The 27,612-nt window shown below is 38.0% G+C and overlaps 1 protein-coding gene across 1 annotated transcript; it reads left to right on the top strand.

Moving 5' to 3' along the window:
- The first annotated feature begins 293 nt into the window (after positions 1-293).
- Positions 294-22,736, top strand: Ereg (epiregulin). Its single transcript, XM_051198585.1, has 6 exons — positions 294-380; positions 5,310-5,509; positions 16,933-17,051; positions 20,530-20,653; positions 21,177-21,326; positions 22,443-22,736. The coding sequence occupies exons 1-6, from the start codon at positions 294-296 to the stop codon at positions 22,522-22,524; spliced, it is 762 nt and encodes a 253-aa protein (XP_051054542.1). The 3' UTR covers positions 22,525-22,736.
- The last annotated feature ends 4,876 nt before the right edge of the window (positions 22,737-27,612 follow it).

The following is a 27,612-nucleotide window of genomic DNA, read 5'->3' as shown; positions in this document are numbered from 1 at the left end:
TTCCATTTTCCACTGTTTTACTAAATTTTGAAAAGAAATTTCCTTTCTGTGTTCTAAAACCAACTCAAAACCAGTCTCCATAGAGGGGACCTACCTCCACCTAAATCTGCAACAACGGCTGACTCAATGACAGTGACATGGTTGCATTTGCTACATGTTGTCTCCTTTTCTTTTCCCTGAGACATTATCTGACCCTATGGCCCAGATGCTTCTCAGACTCATGGCCAGCCTCCTCCCTCACTCTTCTGTTATTCGGGATTCCACACATGAGCTTGGTTCTTATTTTACCTGTAATGGGGTTAACAGTTTTGGGTATTCAGGAATATACTTATTACTATATCATTATGGAGACATTCAATCAAGAGGTGCTGAATCAAAAGGTTTGTGAGAAATTTGCCCAAACAACATTATTGTCAGCAGATTATTGGTAGAAATACAAAATTAAACCTGGTGTCATAGCAAGTCTTTAATCCCAGTGCTTGGGAGGTAGAGATAAGCAAACCTCTGTGAGTTCAAGGCCAATATGATTTATTAAGAGAGTTATAGAACAACAGGCTAAATAGAAAGACCATGTCAAGGAAGGGATGGAGGGAGGGAGAACTGATTTTCCCACAAAGACCATAGGAAAATACATTGCTTAAAATCTTGATTGACTGATTTGTTTTTAAAATCCTCATATATTTAGCATGTGGCTAAGTTTAGAGTGGAGACATTCTTTGTCTCATATTTTGAATATCAAATAATTAATATTGAACATTTTTCCTATATTTGTGAATGACTTATTTTAGTTATTTATTCTTTGCGTGCTCAGGAGTGGGGCCCAGGACAGCTAGTACACTAAATATTTACTCTGAATTTGATCTATTTCCCCACCCAACTCCACCTCTCCATATATATACTATATGAATAGTCACACACACACACACACACACACAAACACACACACACACACACACACACACACATCTTTTCTTCCACAGGTATTTTTAGCATCTTTGTCAAAAAGTAGTCAGCTGTAACTTTATGGATTTATTGCATGCAGTCCTATCCTATTCCATTTGTATTTGTATTTGTATTTGTATTTGTATTTGTATTTGTATTTGCATTCCTTGTATTTATTTCTTGCCTAGCTAAAACCTTAAGCACTACATTGAATAAGTGGAGAGAGTGGACATGCTTGTCTTGTCCCTGATCTTGGTGACAATGCTTTGAGGTCTTTTCCATTTAACATAATCCTGGTGATATCTTTAACATATATAGCCTTTATTACGTTGAGAAATATTCTCTAGTTTCTCCATGACTTATAACATGAAGGAATATTAAATTTTATCAAAGCCTTTTTCTGTGACTAATTGTGTAATTTTTGTCTTTGAATCCATTTCTGTGAAAAATCATTTTTATTGGGTTTTTATTTTTGAGCCAACTTGATCATGATTAAAGCCAACTTTATCGTGATGAACAATCTTTTTGATCTTGAACTAGATTTGCAAGCATTTTATTGAGAGATTCTGTATCTAGATGTCTGTGTTCAGCTGGAAGACCATGCTGCAGATTTATCTTTTCTTTTCTTTCATAGTTTTTGGCTTTATCTTGCTTTGGTATAAATATAATGCTAGCTTCATTAAAGGAGTTCTGTAAATTCTTTCCATTTCTACTTTATGCAATAGTTGAGCAGTTTTGGTGTCAATACTTTTTTAATTTCTGGTAGAATTTTGGTGAATCCAGCTGGACCTGGTCTTTCCCCTCCCCTCAGTTTGGGGAAATTTTACTCTGGAAGTAAGACCAACAACCAACAACCTTTTATAAAAGCAAGGAGCTTCTGTACATCAAGGGAATTCTCAGTCCTTGAAAAAAGCAGCTACAGGGCCAGGGAGCTGGGATCTTTGGTAGCTATATTATCCAGGACTGAGAATTAATGGTTAGAGTATAAGAAGAATTAAAATTTAAGCATCTAGAGAGTAAATAACTCAGTAGAAAAATGGGCTTTGTGGATGAACAAAGAGATTTCAAAACAATGATACAGGTGCTTAGAGAAAACTTATAATTTTCGAATGTCAGCAACTATCAGCGAAATGCAGAGCAAAGCCACTTTGAGGTTGTACCTCATCCTTGTCAGAAGGGCTGGCACTTAAGCTTTCAAATGACAACAAATGCTGGCATAGATGGGTAAGAAACCTTTATTCACTCTTGGTGGGAACAGAAGCTTGTGAAGTTGTTTCAGAAATCAGTCTTGGGGTTTCTCAAAAATCAGAAATAAAACTAACTGATAAACCAACTATGCCACCTTGAACATAATACACACACACACACACACACACACACACACACACACACACACACATTCATACTACAGACATACCTGCTCATTGTTGCTGTACTCTCAGGAACTAGAAAATAGAAGCAGTTTAGATATTTGTCAGTTTATGGTATATATGTACAGTGGAATTTTAAATCTGACAGTAAATGGGTAGAACTGGGGAAAAGTTACACTGATAATGTCACATGGGCCCAGTGGATCACAAAATAAAACATAGACAGAAATGTGATAAAGAAATTTATAGGAAAGAAGATAAGTTACAGGGGCTAGGAAGGAGTTAAGAGAGGGTGACAGAAGAGAGTACATGTTTGAAGCTATGGACAAACTTCACTAATAAAAGTACATGCTACAATACCATGATGAATTCTGTATCTTTTAAAAATAAATATATTTACTAATCATATTAAAAATCAATATATTTAAGCAATATTAAATATGCATATAAAGTCTATAAATCATTTAAGACTACTAATCTCTTAGAAATAATTCTACATATGTATCAAATTGGGAATTACTGATTTGGCTGATGTTTTAGAATCATTTGTTAGTTAGAAATTTGTAACTTAATTTATTCTCCAAACTATTCCACATGCATTAAAATATGTTTTGTGTCTTTAAGAGGAAATGTGATTGTACTTAATACTGTGAATGTATATTTAAATGAACAATTAATGAAAATCATTCTTAATTATTTAAAAAAAAATGAATACTATTTTGCGGAGGCAGTGGCAAATCTTGCCTGATGTGTCATGGTGGAGTCATTCTCAAAAAGTAATGGCTACAAAATTGAGTAAACAAAGAGCCAATAAAGAAAAGATTTCCTCACACCATGTTAGAAGCCAGCCAGCTGAAGAGCATGTGCTGTGGAAAATTTTGAGAGACCTGTGAGGATTTTTCCCATCATGCAGGCATCAGCCACAGAATGTCAAACCTTCCTCTTCACAGACGATGCCACAGAGTTGCCCTTTGCCAAACAAGTGCTGCCACCATGACCCCATTATTCTCCCACCCCTCCTTCTTTTGAGCAGAAGGCACAACACTACATTTGGTGGAAGAAAACAGCAATCAGAGTCTGTGAGTTCCTCTTTCTTGCATTTCTTGCAAGTACCTCCCGAGTCACCGTGAGAAGTTGATGATCCCAGCTGATGACCTATTCTTTTGAGTTTTGCTTTTATTCCTTAGGCACTTGTGCTATTTTTATTTTAAGCTCTAATCTGTAGGCCCAATGCCACTCTGTAACCAAGTCTGTTTATCTAATTCTGGTTACCAAATGTGTGACTGCTATATGTGTGGATCTATCAATAGCAGGCAAAACCACAACCCATTACCAAGTTTACCTGTTTGCTGTGTCCAAGAGAAATCCCTGCAAGCCTGTTTCCAACTGCCTTTCCAACAGATTCAGATCAGCAGAGAAAACTTGCCCATCTCTAGTCTACTGTTCATGGATTCCTCTGAAGTCATACAAATTGATCAACCACCTCCTAAGAAAGGGTGTTCTACTACAGGAGTGGGTACTTTCAGGCAGCATTAATTTTTTTTTCTGGGCACTGTGTTAAGCACACTGCTTATCTTCTGCATGTCTTAGGTGCTATTAATTCTTTTTCACTTGTGAACCAAGGTAGGGAGATAGAGCCGGCTATTCAAGGATTTCCATTCAAATGTTCTCAATCCTAACCAGTTAAAGAATGAAACATTTCTTTTCAACAACAAAATTTGTGAACAACAAAGACCTTGAGTGAAGGGAGAGAGAATAACAAGAAAAAGAATTTTAAAAACACCCAATTTCTAATTTGAGCTAGAAAAATCAAGAAAGTTATTAGCCCAAATGGTTCAGGATCCATTTGCCATACCAATCAGTTTGTGTGCAAAGCTGATTATTCCTAAGTCCTCAGGAGGAATATAACAAAAAGTAAAACAACAACACAACAAAAATCTCTATGTCTGTACAAATGTGAAAGTAAGACTTACAAATAAAATTCAAAGTGTACCAAGTTGATTAACTAGAAGTTCAGGGCCAATCTAGAATTCTATGAATCTAGGTAAAAGGTAACTCAGACCCAAAGAGATCCTGGTAGACTTCAGCATCCCAGGCCTTGAGAAGAATCCTGACAAATGGACTAAACCTGACTAACTCCCCATAAAGGACAAACATTCCCCCAAGTACGACTCCACCAGCAACGGGGAAAACAGAGAATAAGCAGGCGCATGCTGAGTTGTCCAGCCTGTAGTAGGTGAGCCCATTTGTCTGACAAACCATTGCACTAAGGACTGCCTCACATTTGAGACAGGTCTTCTCCCAAAGGCACAGAGAAGAAAGACATTGGAAGGTGTTGTATAAAGCAGAGCTGGATTAAGGCAATTAGGAGTTGTTAACTCAACAATATGCTGATAGATAGCAAATAGGACAGAGCGTAACACAACACAGGGCTTTCTTCATAATTACTATGAAATGATAAATGTCAGAATCATGTTGGAAGCTGAGGGGCTGAGAAAGAAGGCAGGCATGAGTGTGAGAGGCCATTTCCGGACCTCTGGAATAGGACCAGAGCACTATAGCCGCTGACAAGCTTCAAGTATGTTCCCAGACAGGGAGTTATTCCGGCCCTAAATGAGCAAGTCACACACTCAGCTCTCCAAAAGTATGCGCTGGAAACACCAGCCCTGACTGCAACAGTCACCCACAGCACCTAAAGCCACCCACTACCCTGCAGATGACCCCACGAAGCAAACCAAACCATCTGGTCCAAGCTCCCCACCTCCTCACGCTTGAGTCCAAGACAGGGAGGATGGAAAAATTTGGGGAGTAGTCCCAGGCTCACTAGAAGGACATTCATTCCTCAAACCCTCCTCTCAGGTGTTCCTGAGAGGGAGGATGACATCTGGTCAGTCCTCAGCCGGCCACCACTCCTCCCCCTGGAGCCAGAATTAGGAAACCCTGGACAACCCGCTAGTAAGTCCTCACGTGCTGAAGTGCCTCCCCAGAATTATAAAGGTCGCAGTGCTGGAGATTGAGCTCACTCCTCTGGCAGCGCAGAGTCACAGCCACTTGGTCGGCTCCAGTCTCTGGATCAGCCCTGCTCCAGCTCAGCCACAGGCTCCCGGCTCCTGCCAGTCACCTGGCACTCTGCAAGCTGCACATAGAGAGGATGGAGAAGCTCTCTGCCGCTCAGGTCCTGGCGCTGCTCTGCCTGGGTAAGCAAAGAGAAGGGACCAGCCCCCGTGCATTTGTCATAGGACAAGTACAGAGTTGTCCACCAGGTTCAAGTGTACTCAGTTTTAAGAGGATGTCTTCTGTAAGTGTCTTTCCTGCTGGCGGGATTGGAAAGGTGGGGGAGAGATTAATGTTAAAATTGCATTTCATCGATAAATTCATTGCTGGCATATGTTCTGAGTGAATTATTTTACTGAGCAAAATAAAAAAAAAATATTGAACAGGAATTTCTTTTTTTCCTTTTGAAAATGTAGCAGTTGTAGAACACCAAAGGTATGGAAAGCACCTCTGATAATGATTTACTCTCTTGGGATGTGGCAGGTAGAGATTGGATCAGCTCCAGCCCCCTAGAGACTTTTGTGCAAAGGTCCCTGCTTACAACCTGGGGGGGGGGTGAGGGTCTCTCTGGGATGCGCCTGCAGGGCTGGTGGGGCCTGGGAGACCCCAGCAGGTCCAAAAGGTAGCTGCCAGCAAACTTGTCACCTGCAGCTTCCCCCAGGAGTACCTGCCTTCTCTAGGGAGTCAGGTAAGCAATGCTTGAGGCTACCTGCCAGAAGCCTGTAATTTAGGGAGGTTTTTTTGTTTTATGTTTTTTGTTTTTTTGTTTTTGGGTTTTTTTTTTTTTTTGGTAGTTTTCTCATTTGGGATGAGTTAGCTCTTGAGGACAGGGGACAGGGTGTCGAGGAGATCCCATTGTAAAATTTCTCTCTCTCTCTGTGTCTCTCTCTCTCTTGCTTTATCTTGTTTAATCACTTTCCCCTAACTTCTTACATACAAAATTATTTTAGAGTTATATATGAATTTTCCCAATATGCAAGCATTATAATAAGGAAATAAAACTTGTTAGTCTGGCCTTCTTCCTGAACTTGTGATTAGACACATTCTCCTGAGACACACTATCTGTGCAGGATGTGACAGTTAAATTATTATTTTGACACACCTTATAGGGGTTGGGAGCCCTAATGAAGTGCATACTATGCATAGTTAGAGCTTATACATCTAAATGCAAGAACCCAAGTAGAAACTAGATCTGTGGTTTCTGCCAAAACAGAGCTAAGAATGTCTTGCCAGCAGAGTCACTGTAAACAATGTAGCTTGTTGTGGTCTCTCTGTAAAGGATAAACTCAGAAGGGTGGCAGTCTTCCTCGAGTTAGAAAAGAACCTAAAGGTCACAGTGGTATAGTGTTTTCTGTTTTTTTTTTTTTTTTTTTTTTTTTCTTTCCCCATCACTTGCAAGGTGTCTCATAACAATGCAAGAGTCTGTTCGCACATCTCGGTGAATATTCTAATGTAAGACAGCAAGAGACTATGAATGACCTGGAAGCTACCCACCTAGTGCGTGTGTGTTGTGTGTGTGTGTTTGTTGTCATGAAAGTGCTTAGCTCCTTTATTGCAGCACTTAATTATAGTTCGCCTATTTCATCAGCTGCCAAGCCCATTTCCAAATGAGCTAGGTCAGTTTCTGTTTTCCCAGTCTGTTGAGATACTTCTTGCCACTAGAAAAGTTCCTGTTTGAAGTATATTGTATCACTCTAGTCTGGTATGCATGTCTTATTGTTTGCTTCCAAAGCATATAAGGGGGGAAAAAAAAGAAGGCTATCTATAATGTCAGAATTTGTGCCTTCCCCAAAGAAAAAAGACCGCCTAGAAATCTCAGACTTTGTCCTCCAAAGGAAAGTGATATTTTAGATTGAAGTGGACTTTTATTGCTTTTGTGGAATGTCTATGCATTTATGATTATGAGAGTAAAGTTCTACTGTCTATCCCCAATGCATGCAGTTTCAAGTAGCTACAACAATCAGTCATCTAACTGCTATTACATCTTATAAATGTTCGATATCAATGCTCTTTTTTTTTTTTATGCAAGAGGAAACTGAACCAAGTTCCCTTACAAAATAGATGATAAGCTGAAAGAGGTCAGGCCTAAGTTGACTGACTAACAGTTACAGTTTAACAGACCTTAAGTAAAAGATGGAAACAGCCCAGTTGGAAATGGTTTTCTGAATAATCTGTAATTTTACAGCTGAATTAGCCTTCTGACACTGTGATTTTTCTAAAGAGAGGAAGAGACAAATTTATTTTGAGCTCTGCAGTTACATGTAAGGATGCTAGATTTGAAGTCAAACATTCTCACTCATGTTCAAAAGGTTTTTGAGGATATTAATGAGGGAAGAAAATTAGGCCTATGTGGTGATAGAATTAAGCAGAGTAGATGGTCTCTCTCAAAAAGATCAGCGGCAGAATCTCAAAAAGATAAGCAGCAGAATCTCATCGAGACAATGGGCTTGCCTTCTGTTGGCCCAGAAAGTCTATGATCTCTTAGCATAACCTGAGAAAACACACCTGGGCAATAAGCACGCTCATCGTACTCCCTTGTCTAGATTTTGACCCAGGTACCCCAGGTGTCGTCTGCATTGTTCTACCATGTGAGCAGCTTAGGTAATTGGAGTGCCTGGTTCAGCACTGGAATATGAATCAAGGAGGTGGGACAAGAATTAGCTGTTACCAAATGCCTGGTGAGGACCAGCCATGTTTTGTGTTAGGCATCTTAAACCCTAACCACTTTGTTTTACCCTAAAAAAAAAAAAATCACTGAATAAGGCCAGATATGATGGTTCACTTTTGACAAATGCAGACATTAAGACTCAGAGAATTAAAAACCTTACAAAGACTTTGAGACTGGGGGGGGGGGGCAAACAACAAATTTTAAGGTTATTCTTTACAGGTGTAAGCAGTCAGTGAGGTCCAAAGCTAGTGGGAATAATAAAAATAGCAGGTTCTAATAGAGAAACTCCAGTGTGAACTAGGGATGCCCCAAAGCTTGGAACCTGTTCTAAGTGAAGCTTGTACATCTAAGTGGGCTCGCTGACCTCTCCTGATGCAGAACTAAGCAGAGAAAACGTATATCTATCCTTTTTAATCTGTGCTAAGAAAGATGATCTTTTACATAATATTCAGATTTTATCTACACAGTTCTTAGATAAGAGCTTCATTATGAAGCAGTCATTGAACCTGACTGCATCTTCTAGCTCTTAGTTTTCCAAAACATACTAACTAAGGTAGGCAGGAAGAGATTGCTTTATATTTGTATTCCTCGAGATTTTGTGTAATTGTGGATTTTTCTGTCCAGTTTTGTGAATCTCCCATTTCCTGATTAGAGATGCAGATGAGGAGTGAAGGTGTGGCTTCCTCATTTGCACTCCAAATATAGGTGTATGCAAATTGTCTATAAATATGGCTGTAACTGCTGTCAGGAACATTGCACTGGAAGACAATGGGAAGGCTGGCTCCCTGCCAGACATCACCTTGGTATGGAAATGCAATCCTAAGACATTTTTTTTTAAAATGAGGCAATGCAACAGACTCAGTGTCCTCTGGCAGTATAGTTTGTGTAAGTCTGGCTGTCTAGTTACAAAGCAGTTAAAAGTTCAGTTGCATTCTAGGTTAAAGTAATGATTTAATTAACTAGCATGCTATTTCTAATATATAAGAACATCTGACATTGTTCCTAAAAAAAAAGTTAGTGCTTAGCCTCTTAGGTAAAAATTGTGAATTTTAAATATGAGATGTGAAAGTTATTGACACAAAATCTTATGTGTACATACACAGCTATTGTGTATTAGAATCTTTTGGTTTCTAATTGAAAGGCTTAGCGATAAAGCACACACGCTGCCATTGTGCCCAACTATTACTCTGGTGCTGATCTCATCATACCTCAGAGTAAGTCTGTATCTAAACAGGTTTAGTGGGGACATGATGGAAGTAACAGGCGATGTTAAATATAGGTGCTGTCTGGGTTCATAATTAGATTGAAGCCTTATCCAATTCTCACCACTACTCTTTGATTTAACCAGTGATTCCTTAGATATGTACTTGAGACAGAAGATATCTTGAGGTTGGTTGACAGTTTCTGAAAATCCTATGCTTGGCTCCAATTAAGCCTAGTATAATATCCCACACCTGTATTCCTGTTTCTCTGTTATAGACTATATTACTGATAGTATGCCTACCCAACTTCATGTACATTTACACTGTGAGAGAATGTATGTGGAGAGGAAGAATGAGGAGAAAGAGGGGTTGGAAGGAAGAGAGGGAGGGAAAGAAGTAAGGTATTGAATAGTGATAAGACTGAATAATGACAGCCAATAAGAAAATGCCTCACTCCCTGCTCTCTTTCTGGAGATAAGGAATTTCTTAGTAGGGGGATAAAATAAACTGAGCTAGAATTGGAGCCTGTATCTTGGGAGACTGGTGAAGGACTTTTCATATTGACTCTATAGCTATGGGCAGGCTAATTCTCTGTGGTGGGCTGTCCTGAGCATGGTAGGGTGTTCAGTAGCAAACCAGGATTCTACCTATTATTTATCAGTAGCACCACCTACTGTGACAATCAGAAACCCCTCTAGACCTTGCCAAATATCCTTGGCTGATATAATTGCCCCTGGTTGAGAATCACTAATCTAATATATTCTCTTATTGTCATCCATAATATACATGTTGAATTACCAAGACAAAGAACATTCATGCCAGTGGAAATCTAGATACCAGTTCTAGTGTTTTAAAACTCACCTTTGGGAGTTTCATGATAGAGTACTTGTCTAGCATGAGCAAAGTCCTGTTTGATCTTGGCATCTCTCAAGACCCATCAGCTCAGTGATGTCCTTTGCTGGTTTTAGCCACACTCAAATCTTGTTCACACAGGGGTTATGAGAGCTTTCTTCAGTCATTGAACAGCTGACTTCTGCTCTTCCTGTTATATCCCTGCCCATTCACAATACTAAATTTATCCCTTTCCTCCAATTTATTTTTCTCTTTCTTTGACCATTTCTGTCTCTAATAATAATTTCCTAATTTTTTTTTATTTTTCATCCATACTGTTTCATTGGCATATATAAAGGCTTTACATACATACAATAACACCTCATTTGACTTTCACATAAGTGCCATACTTCTTTACTCTGGCTGAATCTGGGTTTTCCAGACTCTATACCTACAAATATGTGATGTATGACCGTCAGACTCAAATCCAATTACTGACCAAGTCCTTCCTTAGTGCCTTCACTCACAATTGACACAAATCTTCTGTCATGACTACTTTCTGCCCATGTCAGGTTACTGTAAACTTGATATGTTCTAATTGGATACTTAGCTTTCTTCATGTATTCCCTGCTTTCTTTATGTTTGCCCTAGGTATGGACCATTGCATCTATGGACAGGAACTACATCTCTTTCCTTTTTTGAGTTTTTATCAATTTATTTTTACATTCCAATCCCAGGTCCTCCTCTCTCATCTCCTCCCACTCTTCCTACTTCCTCCTTCCCTCCACCTTACCTCTCATCTGCTACTTGGAGAGGGATAAGGTCTCCCCTAGGAAGTCTGTTCCATCATTTCGTTAAGGCAAGACCAAGGCACCTCTCCACCCTCCCACCCCTGTGTCTAGCCTGAGCAAATTATCTCTCCACTAAGTCAGTTTGTGCATTCGAGTTATATCTTAAACCTACTGTCAATGGCCTCATATATTGTCCCAGCCACACCATTGTCACCTATATTAAGGGAGTCTAGTTCAGTCTTATGCAGGTTCCCCCTTTGTCAAACCAGAGTCAATAATCTCTCACTGGATCTCTCTCAGCTGATTCTGTGGGTTTCCCCATCATCATCTTGATTCCTTTGTTCATATGATCACTCTTTCCTCATTTTGTTTGTACTCCAGGAGCTTAGTTTTTTGGTTAGTTGTGGATTTCTGCATCTGTTTCTGGAAGAGAGTTCTAGCTTCTCTGGGGTTGTGGATTGTAGGCTAGGTAACATTTGCTTTATGTCTGATATCCACTTATGAGTAAGTACATACCATTTGTCTTTCTGGGTTTGGGTTACTTCACTCAGGGTGGTTTTGATATGTGTTAATTAAATATCATTTCATACATGTAATCAACTAGAAAGTAGCATCAGGTAGCTGCCTTCCTCCTCTTATAGCTAAACCCTTATTATGTATGTGCCTCTCACTGAAGTCACGTTTTCCAGTGTGAACCTACTCTATACATTCACAAACTACATCTATATGAATGAGGAATCTTGAGAATCTTCCAATATGCACTTATGTAGTTTCTCTGGTTGAAAATGAATTAACTTCAAGACTTTTTTAAGGTACCCATTCATGAACAGAGACAATAGCACATTCCTGTATTCTGAGGACTCAATAGACTGGGGTAGAGGATTTGAAAGTGTGAGGCCAACCTGAGCTGCATAGAGAGAACTTTTTTTTAAAACATCTTTTAAACAACATTAAAGGGTATTTAAATGACTTTGTATGTAGTCATTTTCGTGTGTGTGTGTGTGTGTGTGTGTGTGTGTGTGTGTGTGTGTGTGTGTGTTCATGTTTCACATCAAGCATCTAAAGAAGAAGCAAATTGGTTAGCATGCTTCTATAAATGTCATGAACTAGTCTAAGGTTCAGGCATCTCTGTGACTATAATAAAAGATATCAAATGACAAACATCAGAATCCAGCTGTTGATCCTTTATGAGGCTTCTCTTTCAAAATTAAAGATTTAACCTTGCTTTAAATCAATGAGAAAGAAGCAAGATAGAAGGAAGCACTTTTGCAAAAGTCTGCCAATCTTAGATTATCCTAAGGAAAAAAATTGCACTAGAATTAAAATAACACTCTAAATATGCATTTCCAACTCTTAGGAGAACAATGCCTCATCTTTAGAATTCTAAGTCATAAAATTCCCAAATACCAACATTAAGGTTTATACCTTATTCAACTCTTCCCTAATTTTCTTTCCTAGTGCAAACACTTCTATTATGAATGAAGATATCCACTGTGTATCACGTAAAGCACTTGAATTTTCATGATTTTTCCTTTATATTTAGACTCATTCTTAATTTAAATCACTTTAGTGTGTCATATGATAACTCAAATACATAAACACTTCAAAGTATGGTTTAGACGTTTCTACTTAAATTATGGAATAAAAATTAATGCATATGGTTGAAAATACACATATTGAATCTTTCCTTGCCACTTGCAAAGGAAAATTTGTTGTATCTTTTAAAACTCAAAATTAAAGGAAATATTTGTATACTTGTATTATATCAGTCTCTTGTGCTGTTTTATCTGAAATACAGGTTTTTTCCTTTACATTTAGCTTTAAATGATGCTTAAATATAATGTTAATAATTAACAATTGTAGGAACAAGGTTAGCATATGTGTACACACACACATACAATATGTCTGAAATATAGGTTGTTATTTGAAAGTACAGAAAGGAGAATTTTTTGTAAACTGATTTGACAGATTTTTGTTATTTTACCTAAAATAGAGCAAAGCATCAAACTGTGAGGTTTATAAAAGAGAGATGCACCTTCACTTCCTTCGTATCTTCTAAGAGCACAAAATATAATAGATCAACTGTAACCAAGAAATTCTATAGTCATACCTTGGAAGAAGGTAGCAAACCTAACCCTTCCAGAGCAGGCAAGTGAGTGGAAGCATGGGAAAGGGATGCTTAGCGGATTTGGCTACCTGTTTGGGCTAGGCAAATACCATGATTCATAGTGAGTTTGCTGTTCTGGTCTACATATTCTGAAAGATTTCATTGGGAAAAGAAGGTGAATACCTCCCATTCATTAATATCATTTATTTTGGATCGTTTTTATTTGCTTGATTGTTTTTTAAAGAAATTATTTTTCTGCCTGAGGCTTGGGAATGTTTTGCTGACATGGTTTTCTCTTCAGTCACAAAATCCCTGCTTCTTTTCCATTGGTCTTCTAGAAGTGTCCTCCTCCTAACCCCCCACCACAACACCCGCCCCCCAGGTACACCCACTTCAACCTCCACCCCCTTGTCATCACTAGGAAGCAGGTCAGAAAAAACTGTAGGCAATGAGGACATTTTCTATGTCTGGTATTCTGCTTGACTGTTGGGCAACTGGTCCTGGCACTCCAGGGCCCACGGCAGTCAGGGTTATCCCCATTCCGGTGATCATACTCAGACTCTCCCACGCACACGCACGGTCCCCATCGTTGCTTAAGGGTGTAGGTTGGGCCCTGACTCACAGGGAAGAGGCGAATTGCATCCTGTGAGTCAGAGTGGCTCCACTTCCTGCTGGTGTATTTGAGATTTCACTGAAATGCAACCCCAAAAGGTGAAGGGAGAGATAAATAGGGTGCCTCACATTCCTAAAGCCACTTGGAGCTGTGAGCCAGATGATGGTCCTTGAAGTGACTGTTGTCTTTGTTTTTCATAGTGAAGTTGAAATTCTGAGCACCAGTTTCATAGGGCATCTATCTATGTCACCTTGCACAAACTTCAAGACCTTAGCAACATGTCAGATTTTGAGACAGACATTATCAAAACAAAATTTTAACCTAGTGAATTACTTTATTAGCAGGAATCCTTGTAAGTAACCAAAAGCGTAAGTAAAATATTTGCAGTTGAACCATAGATTGTTATACCATGAGACTAAGGAACTGAGTGGATATGGCACTAGGACTTATCCCTACCCTGTATAACTTTAAAATAATGACTACTGGGCTAGGATTGTATTTAATGATAGAATGCTTGCCTAAAATGGGCAATGCTCTAGGTTCAGTTTTGCAAAAACAACAGTCCTCTAGGGGTGGGCTTTTCAACCTACTAATCACCACATTTATTACTCTATTTCAGTTTGCAAAGTCTTGCAACAAGCACACCTAAGGCCCAGTGAGGACTCCTGTTTTACATCAGTTCAGCCGTGTACTGAGATAGATGATGTTGATCTGTTTTTGTTGTTCACTGGTTATGCCTGGCTATGATGGAGCATTATGATAGGTCCCACACTTTGAAATGATTGCTTACAATTTTATCTGCAAAATATTCTGCTGGTGGATTAACACAGCAAGTCTCACAGAAACTGTCCCAAGCAATGGACTGTCTCCACACAAGCATCACAGGCCATGGGAGGCCAGTGTTCATGGAGGCACGCCCTGGGCTAAACATTCCATAATCTACACAGACAAATATTTCACCTGCACCCCGAGAAACCAGGAGCTTAAAATAGAATAAAGACTAACAACTTCTAAAAACTGTAACAAACAAGGAAATACTAAACAGCACTGGCTGGAATCAGCTTCAGCATACAGCAGGAGTGGGTAGCAGTTGAAAGCAATTTTAAGCAGGGAAGACCCATCTTGATACTGGTACCTTTTTTTCCCCGGGTGACTTCTAAATAAATGATAAAGGATAATGCCCCCCTAACACACACACAGACACACACGCACAGACACACAGACGCACACGGGCACTTTCTTAGAGAGAGAATTGAAATGTCCCCTCCTCTACTTTCATTGATTAAGGAAGTACAGGAGTGAACTTGGTGGGGAGGTGTGGGTGTTGGGTTGGAGGTGGAGTGTATGTATCAGGTATAAAATCAGAAGCCTAGTTTGTGTTGAGAAGATTGCCTAGGTTAAATGGTTTAATTCTTCATATAGTGCATTGTGAAACCACATGGAGAAGTAGAACAAAACTCCTGTGTAGAAAAAACTAGACTGCAGTTCCTCCAGATCACATCTGCATGGAAAACAGTTTACATCTCTGCTTAACTGACAGTGAAATTCAGACTTCAGTCTCTTTCTTCTTCTTTTTAGTCATTTAAGGAAGATTAAATTCAGTCTATAAAAGCAATTTATTTTGCGTAGAGACACATGACTGGGGGATGGATGTGCCTAGAGTTCTCAGTGGTTTCAAACTACTGAAGGAATGTGAAACTGATGCCTTAGGTCTTGTCTTCTGTGGTGACTCAATGAGTGATGTTGTATAAGACATTTAATTTGCACATGCTGGTCTCATGTAGGGTGCAGACAAGCCTTCTACATGAACAGGATTGTTGGTGTCAAGTTTGAAACATGGTAGCAGGAACCAGGAGTCTGTGCTTGATGTCTGAAACACACCCATATGAAATTTTGTTAGCAAGTTCAAAATTCTTTTTATCAAGAAAAAAAGTCTTTTTTTACATGGATTAAATGCATTTAAATACCTAATTATAGAGATTTATAATCTTACTGTAAACCAGTAGAGGGCACTACCTGGATAGTTTATTTAAACTAGAGTCTTGACATTGCCTGTTGGGAATATTTATGGGAATCTCTGATACATGAGGCATTTCTGAAAAAAAAAAAGAGAAAAAGAAAATAAGAAAAAGAAATCCATTTCAGTCTCCCTAAAACTCCGTAAGACAACCTGAGAGTTGGGGGGGGTGATTTGTGTGTGTGTGTGTGTGTCCAAGCAATGCAGATCAAGCTTTCTCACACCATTATCATTTTACCATTCTTTTGCCAGTCAGTGATGTGAAAAAATACTCTGCTAGTATTCAGTCTAATGTTCTGCATGTGATGTTTAATGTAGTTAAGCATTATTGCCCATTTCCAAATTCAATCCTGTGGCCCATTTAATGTGTACCCTTGGAAGAAGTTATTTAAACTCTTCATGCTCAGTAGCTTTGCTTTATTTTCTGTCTGATAGAGGTAATAGTGTCTTCCTTAGCATTACTGAGAGCATGAAATGAAACAGCATGGATAAAATGAATGGAAAAAATGCCTCTACACAGTTCATGTTTGAAGGTTGCCAATTGTTGTGACTATGACTACTACTACCAGAATAGGCATTGACTATATAATAGTAACTCCTAAAGGTCAGAAAGAGGATTGGAATGCAAATATGCAAAGATTAAACAGGAGAGGCAAAATGCTCTTTCATAAACAGGTATATAATTAGAAGGCTCTTCTTATCATGTTTCCTATACAATTCAGAAATGACGAGTCATTCTGATGCCTAATTTCCAACATTTATCTTTTTACTGAATGAGACAGTTGTTTGAATTTCACTGTGCTGACAGACTAAATGCTAGGGCTCACACAGCTTGGCAAGGTTCACCAGTTTCTTCTTGTATTAGATAAGACATACAAACAGCCTGTCTGTATCCATGGGTTCAAAATATTTGAAGACAGTGTCTGTATTGAACCTAAACAACACAATCTAATAGGTACTATATAGCATCTGCATTGTATTGGGTTTTAGATGTAATCTGGAGATGACTTGAGGTACAATAGTAGACATACAGGTTATATGCAAATCTTATACCAGTTTATGAAAGGGACTTGAACATCTGCAAATTCAGTATCTGTGGGGGATGCTAGAGCTAGTGCCCATGTACAATAAATAGCAACAGTATTCTCATTTTGTCTAGATTACATTTTGTAAATTAAAATCAATTTACAAGAGGGATCACTTATTTTCAATTATGTGAAATGTCTTCATGAATTATTTTTTCTGTTATCACTTTGATGAACTAACATCTTAAAACAACACATCTCATTATGTATGGAGGACATGTAGAAATTTAGTGTAAGTTGCTTTCCTTGGAGTGCTAATTATGTATTTTATCTTGTATTACTAGGTTTCCACCTTCTACAAGGGGCTATCAGCACAACCGTGATTCCATCATGCATCCCAGGAGACACCGAAGACAATTGCACGGCTTTAGGTAAGCCTGAGGTCATCGAAGCAGCATCAGAGTCTTACATATTTGTAAATAAAATGGAAATATAAGCAAGTGCTAATGAAGTAAAAGGAAGCAGCGCCTGCTGTAACAATTTTTAAACTTACAATTAACTAGAGATCTGGAGAGATTTCATGAAGGAGTAACAATGGGAGAAAGATAAGACATGAGGTTATAGATAGAATATTGAGTTTAGAAAGTAAATAAGGAAATTGTCTTTAGTATGCAGCCATTATTGGAGAACATTTGAAGGGACAATTCCCATAAAGAACAGGAAAGTGCACACTTTATACACAGCATATTTCCTCTTGATAGATGTAGCATGTCTGAGGAACACATGTTCTCGTCCTATTAGTGATCATTGCTGGAGTGCTTGGGGTGAATTAGCATCTTGTCAAGGTGGAAATACAAGATGAATGATGAACAGCCATTGTTCCCCCAAGGGGAACATGCTCCAAGGGACCACTGTATGCTTAGCTCTGAGCTGAATACAGAAGCCAAAGAGGGGTTCTAGGTTATCTTCTTTCTTGTCCTTCGCGGCCAAGGTCTCTGGAATTTTGTCAACTTTCCTCCACCACTGCTTTTGTTTGTTTTTTGTTACTTGGGCAGGAAAGAACACTCCTCAAAGTGTGCTTTCTCTGGATAGTTTTCCATATGCCTGTCTTTTGAAAATTAAATCCTTGGGTCATTTTGTTTAGCCTGTTGTATGTAACGTGTACTGTTTTTCTGCCTGCCGCCGCCCGGTCTTGTCCTGCCACTGCGCCAGCCCCAAATAACACACAGAGACTCTGTATTTGATACAATGCTATTGGCCAGGTACTAGTTTCTTATTGGCTAGCTCTGCCTTAGTTATTAACCCATTTGTGTTAATCTATGTATGTCCACGCGTTCTTCTTACCGGGAGCCTGCGGCCGCATACTGCTCTCTCCAGACTCTCCATCTTGACTCCTCCTTACTACTTCCTCTTTCCTCCTTGTCTCCTAGTCCCTCCTATCTTCCTTTCCTATTGGCCAACAGTGCTTTATTATTAACCAGTATGAGAAACATATACAGAATGACATCTCCCATCATCTCCTCTTTTCTGTCTAAAATAACATGAAGGGTTTTAACCTTAACATAGCAAAATATATCACATAACAGTTATCAAATAATCACAGTTAACACTATTTAGTCCATTAACATTTAGCAAGATTTGAAGAAAATATTCCATCATCTATCCTATCTTTGTGTGTCTAAAGTAACTTATCTTTAATACTAAGGAAAACTATAACTATAACTATCTGTCTTCAACTCCTTCAAAGACCACAGAAGGATAATATATAAGCTCTAGAAATGACAGAGATATCTTGCCTTTTTAGTCACCCGAAGTTCTTCTGTAATCTTCCATCTTCAGCCCATAGGCCATAGTATGTCTGACAGACTCTCCAGTAAAGCAGAAAACTTTAAACTGTCTTCTTTATTGGCAGTTTGTCAGTCACTTTTCTCCGTGTCCTGCATACTGTCTCGAAGACTCTTCCATGAAGCAGGAACTCTGTAGCAATGTCCATCTTGAATCAGCAGTCACTTTTCTGTGGGTCCTGCATGTCCACTTTATACAGCATAAAGTCAAACAGTCCAGACAAGAGCAGTATCTTGTCCACATGGCTAGTCTTGCCATATTGAAAGCAAACTTCATAATGCATTTCTTCGATGTCCATCTTCCTTTCTGGTGCAGGTGGTATTGCCAAGAGCAATTATGTCTCACTGTCACAAAAACCCTAAACCACTTTAAATGCCATATTCTGTAGGTCTTTGAAAGGTTTGAAGAATTCCTATCTCAAATACATCTCTGTGTATCTTGAAAAACCTAACTAACTTAACTCTAAGCTTTGACTATCATAGGTAATTATCTATAATCTGTACTACATTATATTTCTATATAAACACAATACCTAAACAAGAGGAGAAATACACATCTCACAAAATTGACATTAAATTGTATCAATAAATGAAAATCCATTCCAAAACAAAGTAATCATATCAATACCATAATTCCCTTTTTACCTTTAAAAATAATTGGCTGTGATCATTACCCATTTATAACCAAGTCCATTTAAATGAAAACAAACATTTATAAACAATGTTTGGGAATTTGGGCGTCGTTCTTTCCAAACTACTTCCTGCTGATAGGGGGCGCTGTCATGGGGATCCTAAGAAGTTGCAGAAATCTTGGCTGTAGTCTGCAAGTCTGCCTTGTTCAAGCTGTTTTGAATGTTGGATCATCAGGAACTCTGTTTTAGGGGGTCTGGCTTGCTCAAACCACATTAGTCTGGAAGGAATCCACAGCTTTTTATTTTCTGTGGAAACAAAATTAGAAATCCTTTTCCCCAGTAACTTGTCCTTAAACTTAAATGTTGGAGTCAAAGCATTTTTAAAATATATAAATTCAATTAATCCAGCAGCATTTCCTTTATCAGTTGTTATTTTCTCAGCAGTCAAACAATGTAGAGACAACACAATAGCATACAGTAACCAGATTCTCTCTGAGCTTTTCATCTTTATGTGGCTTTATTATTACTCTGTTTCTTTTACTTTTTATTTTTTGAGACAGGTTTCTCTGTGAAACTCTTATCTGTCCTGGAATTCACTCTGCATACCAGGTTTACTTTGAAATCACAAGAGATCTGCTTGCCTCAGTCTCCTGAGCACTGGGATTAAAGGCGTGTGCTACAACACCCAGTTCCTCTTTGTCTCTTTAAAACCATTTTTTTTTCATGTCTACGTATATTTTAAAACACACTGTAAACCTTTAGAGGTTTTTCTTAATATGAATCTGTCTTTACTGTACATCTTTATCTTCGTCTAGCCACAAGTCTTTTATCTGGTAAACAACAACATTGCTAAAATGAAAGTCATAGCTGTGTCAGCCGCGGTTTACCAAAGATGGTGGCGGGTACTTTTACCAGCACTGAGAGCTGCGCTCACTGCCTTGATCTGCATGCTGCCGGCTTGGAGATGTGGTCACTGCCATTGCCATCTCTCATACACACCAATAAATTGTTAGCTGTGCTTTGTAAAAGCCATGCGGTTTTTTGCTCCTATGCTGAGTCAGGAACCTTCCCTTAAAGGAGCCGCACAAATATCTGCTTATCTCTTGCAAAGCAGAGTCCAACAGAGAAAAATGCTGATACCAAGAAACCTTGCTTGTCTCTGTTCTTTTGTTTCTAAAATCCTTTTTTTAAGCTTTTGTTAAATTTTAAGTGGAAGGTCTTATGCCCCACGTTGGGCGCCAGTTGTATGTTCAGGTGTTTGTTTTCTGGTTGGAGAAATGTAGTAAGTAGAGTAACTCCTGGGCCCTGAAAATTCTCCACTGCTGACCTCTGACCTGTCTGCTGAAGTTGTAAAGAGATTGTTATTATTAAAGGATAATTATGTACTTGGAGTTCCATGACACAAGGCATTAAACTATCCGTTCTCTTCACAGTTCAGATGGAAGACAATCCCCGTGTGGCCCAAGTGTCAATTACTAAGTGTAGCTCTGACATGAATGGCTATTGCTTGCATGGACAGTGCATCTACCTGGTGGACATGAGTGATAATTACTGCAGGTAAGTGATTCCAATGAGCAAATAATGGCAGTTCCAAAGCCTACACTTTCATATGTAGTTATCATGTTTGTAAGGGCTGTTGAAATGTACTTTATATATATTATTAAAACCTTTATTATTTATTTGAAATTAGAGAGCAAATATATTTCAATCTAGACAGATAAGTTGGGGTGCATAATAGTGGGTGGAACTTCAGATGCTGCCCCTCTTACTACAATGTCAGATCTACCTTTATTGGAATTCTCTACAAGCCATTGTTTTAAGAATCAATTCTACGATTTGGAACAAAAAAAATCTCATATCTATAAACTAAACCATTCTAAATGATTGGTACCTTAGCAGCTGCATCAGATTGTCCTTTTACCATTGTAGTTTATAGACCCAAATCTGAGTTCAATTTTTTAATTCATTTTAAACAAATCTTGCTAATTTCTTCTATTGCAGTGAAGATGTAGTTCTTCAAACACTAACTCATAAAATGACTTCATCTTAAAATAATTCATTTTCTTTGCATTTTTTAAAGATGTGATGTGGGCTACACTGGTGTCCGGTGTGAACACTTCTTTCTAACTGTTCACAAACCCTTGAGCAAAGAATATGTTGCACTGACCATGATAGTTATTCTCCTGTTCCTTGTCATAATCGCTGGATCCATATACTATTTCTGCAGATGGTAAGCCAGAACCTATTGTTCTTAAAATTATCCAACAGACCTATAAACTTGTTGAAATCTAAATACAGCATGAGAAGAATAAGATCGACTCTGCACTGTGGTATTTACAAAAATGCTTTTGTGCATTACACCCAGGTTTCATTAAATTACTAACTTTTACTTCCTGCTTATGTGCATATAAAAGTCAAAACAAGGCATATCCATTTCTTTATAAAATACAGAGTAAAAATTTCATACTATAATAATTAGGAATCACCTCCTACAGTGATATTATCACAAAATGCTAACTGAAAAGAAATGTAACAAGGATTGTCAGGATTTTTAATTTGACTGGGTTTGTGAAACAGTATGAATAGTTAATAGCACCCATAAAATCTTTCCAGTTTATTCATCTTAGTTTGAAGTTGGTCTTCAAACTAGATTTTGTTCTAAGTAGTCATCTGATGACAATGCTTTCCTAATTAGAATTTGAAAACAATGTCTGTACTGAACCTAAACAACATAACAGATATTAGAGAGCGTTGGCATTTTGTCAGGTTTCAGATGTAACCTAGGGATGATTTAACGTACACTGGAAGACCCGTTCAGGTTCTATGCATCTAAGTCGATGTAACAGGACTGAATACTGGTGAAAGAAACGGATAGAAGAAGATTCGGGAGACTTCCTCGTCATTTCACAGCTCTGTGCTCGTGTTATGCCTGTAGAGAACCCCTTTCACGATGCTAACTGTTTAACCATGCCTGTTTCTTACCAAGTGTGATAGACTGTAAGACACTGAACTCCTGCACTCTCAGCTTCACCACTGCCTGATCTGACATAGTCTCTCTGGGATTTTGGATGTGACACCCCTTTCGTTTTGTTTGTTTGAGACAGGGTTTCTCTGTGTAGCCCAGGTTGGCCTGGAACTCACTCTGCAGATCAGGGTGGCCTTGAACTCAGACAAACTACCCCTTGGGAGCTTGTGCCTCCTGAGTGCTAGGATTAAAGATGTACACTATCACACTGCCTGGCTGAATGCCTTTCTTAATGTGCTCTTGGATTCCATGTATTTGTTTCAGAGTTTGTTTTTAACATCTGTTAATTACAATGCTGTTTCCTTTCTGGTGTTTTTCTAGGTACAAATATAGAAAAAGTAAGAAATCAAAGAAGGAATATGAGAGAGTGACCTTTGGAGACCCAGCAGTGCCACAAGTCTGAACATCATCACCAAATTATGAACTGGGATGCATAGAATGCCTGGTTAATGTTAATTTTCATTTTATTAATAATATTTATGGTGGGTCATGTGTTAGGTCAACAACTGTATATTTTTAATACACTTGGAAAGTTTTATTTTTTGACAGACTATTTGCTAATATATTATATGTAAACTATTTAATATCAAAAGAAAGTTGATATTTTTGTAAGAATTTCCTGAGTGAAATGCTTTATTGAAAAGCGTCCCAGCTCAGTAAGCTGGTGTGTGCTCCCAGTGAGCAAGGCCCAGTCTGTTGGTGAGTGAAATTCCTGTGAGCCTAAATAATATGGTCAAATCAATTATGTGAGTAACTTATTTTCTACTTCTCAGATCTGTGATAATTTACTTGACTATATCATGGCTTGGCACAGGCATCGGCACCGCCACTTCATGTATTAAAACAGTAGTAAGGAGGAGAGGTAAACACAGCTTGTATGCCTCCTACCACACACTTGAGCCAACTAATCTTGGAGAGGATGTCTCATCAGCATCCTTGCTATGTGCTACAGATGTGCCTAGAGGGGATAAAGGATAAGCCCCTGTGCTACACTACCTGAAAAATGGGCATTCCATATTATGTAGAGTAAATCATTCATGTGAAGTCATTGTTGAATATCAATTAGAAAATCTACATTTGAGGAAAATCAAAACTCCAGTTTAGATTATTTATTTTTATAGGGACTTAGCTGAAAAATTAAAGGATTAAATCAGAACCCCAAATCAAATTAATCATAATTTTAAAATACAAAAGGTTGTTAAGCAGATCTTGTCTAATATGCAAATGTATTTTTAAATTTTATATTCAAGAGGTTTTGTTCCTTTGCTTTTGCTTTTTGTTTTGTTATTGTTGTTATTTTTCTTTTTAACCCAGAATCTTACTCTTTAGTTCAGATTGCTTCCGAGGTCATGGTAATTCTCCATCCTGCCTTAGCCACCCTAGTGCTGGGATTATAGGCCCACATTACCATACCTAGTTTCAAAAGAATTTTTACTAACAGATAGTTCAGTCAATATCTTATTTCAGGTTTATTTAAAGTCTGATTTTAGACATATATATCCAAATACAGGAAGTGAGGAAAATATGGGAAAAATAAACCACAATGTAATTTTCTAGAGGAGAAACACATTTGAAAGCTTTTAAAATTATAGATTTAACTATGCATTCCCATGGAAGCTAAGATGAAATCTTGACCCTTTCCCTGTCATTGTTTGCCTCTATGGAAAGGGAGAGGCTGGTCTCCATTCTCTGCCTATAGGTCTTAGTGAGTCACTAATTATCCTCTAAAGGTGCCTCAAGAGTCCCTGTTGGCACACCTTTGCCTTTCCTGGGAGGCTGCCTAACCCAATGCTCAACCTTAGGTGGAATCTGTCTGGAACACATACCAGGTCAGGGAGGGTCTATCCCTTCCTCTATCTATTTCCTGGCATGTGCTAGGGCAACAGAGCCATCATGAGTTGCCTCCGACCTCTACAATGCAATGGGAAAATACCATTGCTGCCCTAGGAGTCACTCATGGAAAAGCCTGGAAGGTTCACACAGCTTGCATAAAAAGTCCTGACCTTACTGTGAATGAGAGGAGCAGATAAAATAAGCAATTCACGTGTACATTCCTGGATACATGCTCTAGGATACAAGCTCCATACTTTGCAGAATTACAGCTATTTGTTTCTGTATTAACCAAAATACTCACTTTTAAAAAGACAAAGGGAAATGAAAGTCAGTGAGATTTAAAAGTGTATTTCTTTGTCATTTTATTCAGCTAAAGCCTAAGGTACTGTGTAAGAAGACATTTTAAATCCCATTGTGACCAACTGGATAGAGAGAAAACTGGCCTATTTTAAGTGACCTTGGCTTCTCCAGATAAAATTATAAAGCTCATCAAAGACTGAACTATAATACAGCCAGTTAATTTACAGAAGTCAAATGGCTTTTAGATATGAATATATTGTTCCACTTGTGAGCATTTCCAATCATACCACATAACTTGATGCAAGAAGTTTGGGGTAGCTTTGCATATTTTTAAATGTTTTTGAAAAGATTTCAGGAAAGCATTTTATATTTATATATGTTTTTTTGTTTCGACCTCAAAGCTGGGAATAAAACTCAGAGCCTTATACATGTTGGGCGAACACTACCTTTGGGCTACACCTGTGGTCCCATAAAAGCATATTAATAATAAAAAAGTATGATGAGATTACAGGTTTTGGGTGAACATAAGGTTTAAAAACTAAATTTTTTAGTGAAGATTATGCTAAGTAAGCATAAAAAGATTATAATCAATTCATGTGGCATACATATGTCTCATATTGTACACACACATACAAACACAAACACACAGGGACATCAACAAGGATATATATATATATATATATATATATATATATATATATCCTTTATTGATAACCAAAGCAATTCCAGATGCAAAATTGCATAATTTATAGACTCCCACCAAGACTACCTAATAATAACCCAGTAAATGCACTCAGTAAACAAAGGCACTTTGCTCTTATTCAACACTGAACTTCAGCCTTAAAAGTTTTAGCTTTCTACTATATAATGCCTTCATCCCACACTGTAACTTTACACATTTTCATCCTCTCCTCTCTGCTGAGAGTCAAATCATGGGAAAGGCCAAATATTTTATTTTTAAGTCCTTGAGAAGATAACTAAATAAATTTAACTGCTGAAAGATATCAATTACTTACCCAGCAAATATATGATGTGACCAAGACAAGTGTCCCCTTTTTGCTTCAGTAAAGTTGCCTTCAAATCTTTTTATTAGACTAAATTTGTCAATTTTGCTTCAATTTATTTTTTGTGGGATGTTTTAAAAAGAAGTTTTATTTGTTGCCCAATATTTTCCAATTTTTTAATGTTATGGGAAGGAGAGCATAAATAGATAAATAGCATTTCTGGGGTACATTTGAACGTTTTAACATATATATATATATATATATATATATATATATATATATATATATTCTCTGCTATTCAAACCTGATGCTATTGAATGAATACAGTGTATTTTTCTTTCTGCCAATTTGCACTCTGTAATTGCACTTTGTAGGCTTGAAGAGGCACTCTGGTATAAGTTTCTACTAAAGATTCTAATGGAACATAAAGTTGCATTATGTTCACCTTAAAACTTATTTGACTATGAATGTTATCAAGGTACTGAATTGTATCAATTTGTTTGCAGGTAATATCAGCTTTGATAGTTGTGTACCTTAAGATAGTGAAGGAGACTGTAACTTATAAGTTATTGTCAGTTTTTATTTATTTTTGTTAGAAATTGGCAACAATCACTATGAAAAATAAAAGTATGAATGACCAAATAATCTGAAGTCTCTCTTCCTTTTTCCTTTCCCCTGTTTGTGCCCTGGTACATTAGAGGGTGTGAAAGAAGCATCACAGCTATAATATGTGGTAACAGAAAGACACATTGCTCTTAAACTGTGTAAGATCCCATAGATATACTTCATTTTAGGGGCTAATAGATTGACATTTTTAAATAAAAGGAGTGATAAGAATTATGAAACTCTAGGTGTTATCACATTTTCAAAGAATATGCTAAGGGGTATTGTGATATATTCTATGAGAGATGGCTTTTGAAGAGCTTCATCAGCCAGAACTGTGTCCCACAATTCCTTGGCATGTGCCCCTAAGGCTTGGTTTCTTGGTTTCTCAGAGTAGAAAACAGTAGCCAGGCCAAATCACCTTCTTTTTATGTTGATCCAACCACCTGCAAGGCACTTCCATTTGTGGTTTTGTAGTGCTAGGAGTCAAACCTTGCATGTACTGAATGGATGCTTTATTATGAAGCCACAACCACAGACCCCCCTATAGAAGTCTGTGGATTTCCCTGAGGCTTTGCTAGCCAGAAGATAATAAGGCCATGGTCTGTTACAATTGCACAGTAACTGTAGGCACCAAGGGAAGCTGCCCCGAGAAATGAGGACCCATGACCCTGAAGACTCTCTAGTTCTTCTGACCATGTCAGAGCCAATGGAACTTGGAAGAGAGTCTCAATCTAGTTCAAAGTTTTCTTGGATGAAACAAGAATTTTTATAAATTAGAGTTCTTGGAATCCCACAAAAGCAGCAGACTGACTCAAAGTCTGAGAACCCACAGAGCTAAAGGAAAAACTAGAAACACTTACCTCTTGGCTCCCAGGACATTAACTTCCCTTTGTTTCTAGCTGTGCCATCCTCAGTCTCCTCAGCCTTCACAGAGGACATGTAAGCACATGAATGTCCTGGCCCTGTGTCTTTGATGGCCTTTACACAGTGACTTTTCTCATCCTAGATACCTCTCCTAAATTCAAGTTGATTATATTCTACTATCTACCTAATACTTCAACTTCCACAGTGTTAAGGCAGTCAATGGTAAAATGTTCCATAACTTACATTCCCCAGAAGCATAAATAAAAATAAATTTTTTCTTTTTGTTTTTTCATTTTAAGATAGGAGCTCTCTATGTACCCTGGGCTGGCTTTGAATTTACAATCCTACTTTGGTTCCTTGCATGCTTAAATTAAAAAAAAATAATAATCCTTTTATGGGAGCTAGCATGATGACAGAATGGATAAAAGCTCTTGCCAGCAAACCTAAGGACCTGGTTCAATACCATTATGGAAATTATTTTCTGATTTCCACATGCATGCTATGGGATGCATATCTACACACACACACACACACACACACACACACACACACACCTATATTTGCACATACATACCCTTATACATACACCTATACACAAGCCTACATACACCCCTACACACCCCTAAACACACATAAACACACACACACACACGTAACAAAAAATATTCCTTTTATAAAGTTTATACTTCCACAGAATCTAGTTCCAGGCTGCTTGTATGGCAGGCTAGAAATCTTCCATTGTTCCCAGAATGTCTTGAATGGCAGAAATAGTCATGTTGAAGAGATTAAACAGAGGGGATTTTTTTCCAAGAAAACAGTTAAAATATAACAATTTTATGTTCTCTCTCTCTCTCTTTCTCTCCCTCACTCTTTCTGTCTTCTAT

This window comes from Phodopus roborovskii, unplaced genomic scaffold, assembly GCF_943737965.1.
Source record: "Phodopus roborovskii unplaced genomic scaffold, PHOROB, whole genome shotgun sequence".
Lineage (NCBI taxonomy): Eukaryota > Metazoa > Chordata > Mammalia > Rodentia > Cricetidae > Phodopus > Phodopus roborovskii.
This window is presented reverse-complemented; position numbering and strand designations above follow the sequence as displayed.

Coding starts and splice junctions, on each gene's coding strand:
- Ereg (XM_051198585.1), top strand. CDS start 294: ATGGGGTTAACAGTTTTGGGTATTCAGGAATATACTTATTACTATATC. Junction 20,654..21,176: donor ATGAGTGATAATTACTGCAG/GTAAGTGATTCC, acceptor CATTTTTTAAAG/ATGTGATGTGGGCTACACTG. Junction 21,327..22,442: donor ATATACTATTTCTGCAGATG/GTAAGCCAGAAC, acceptor GTGTTTTTCTAG/GTACAAATATAGAAAAAGTA.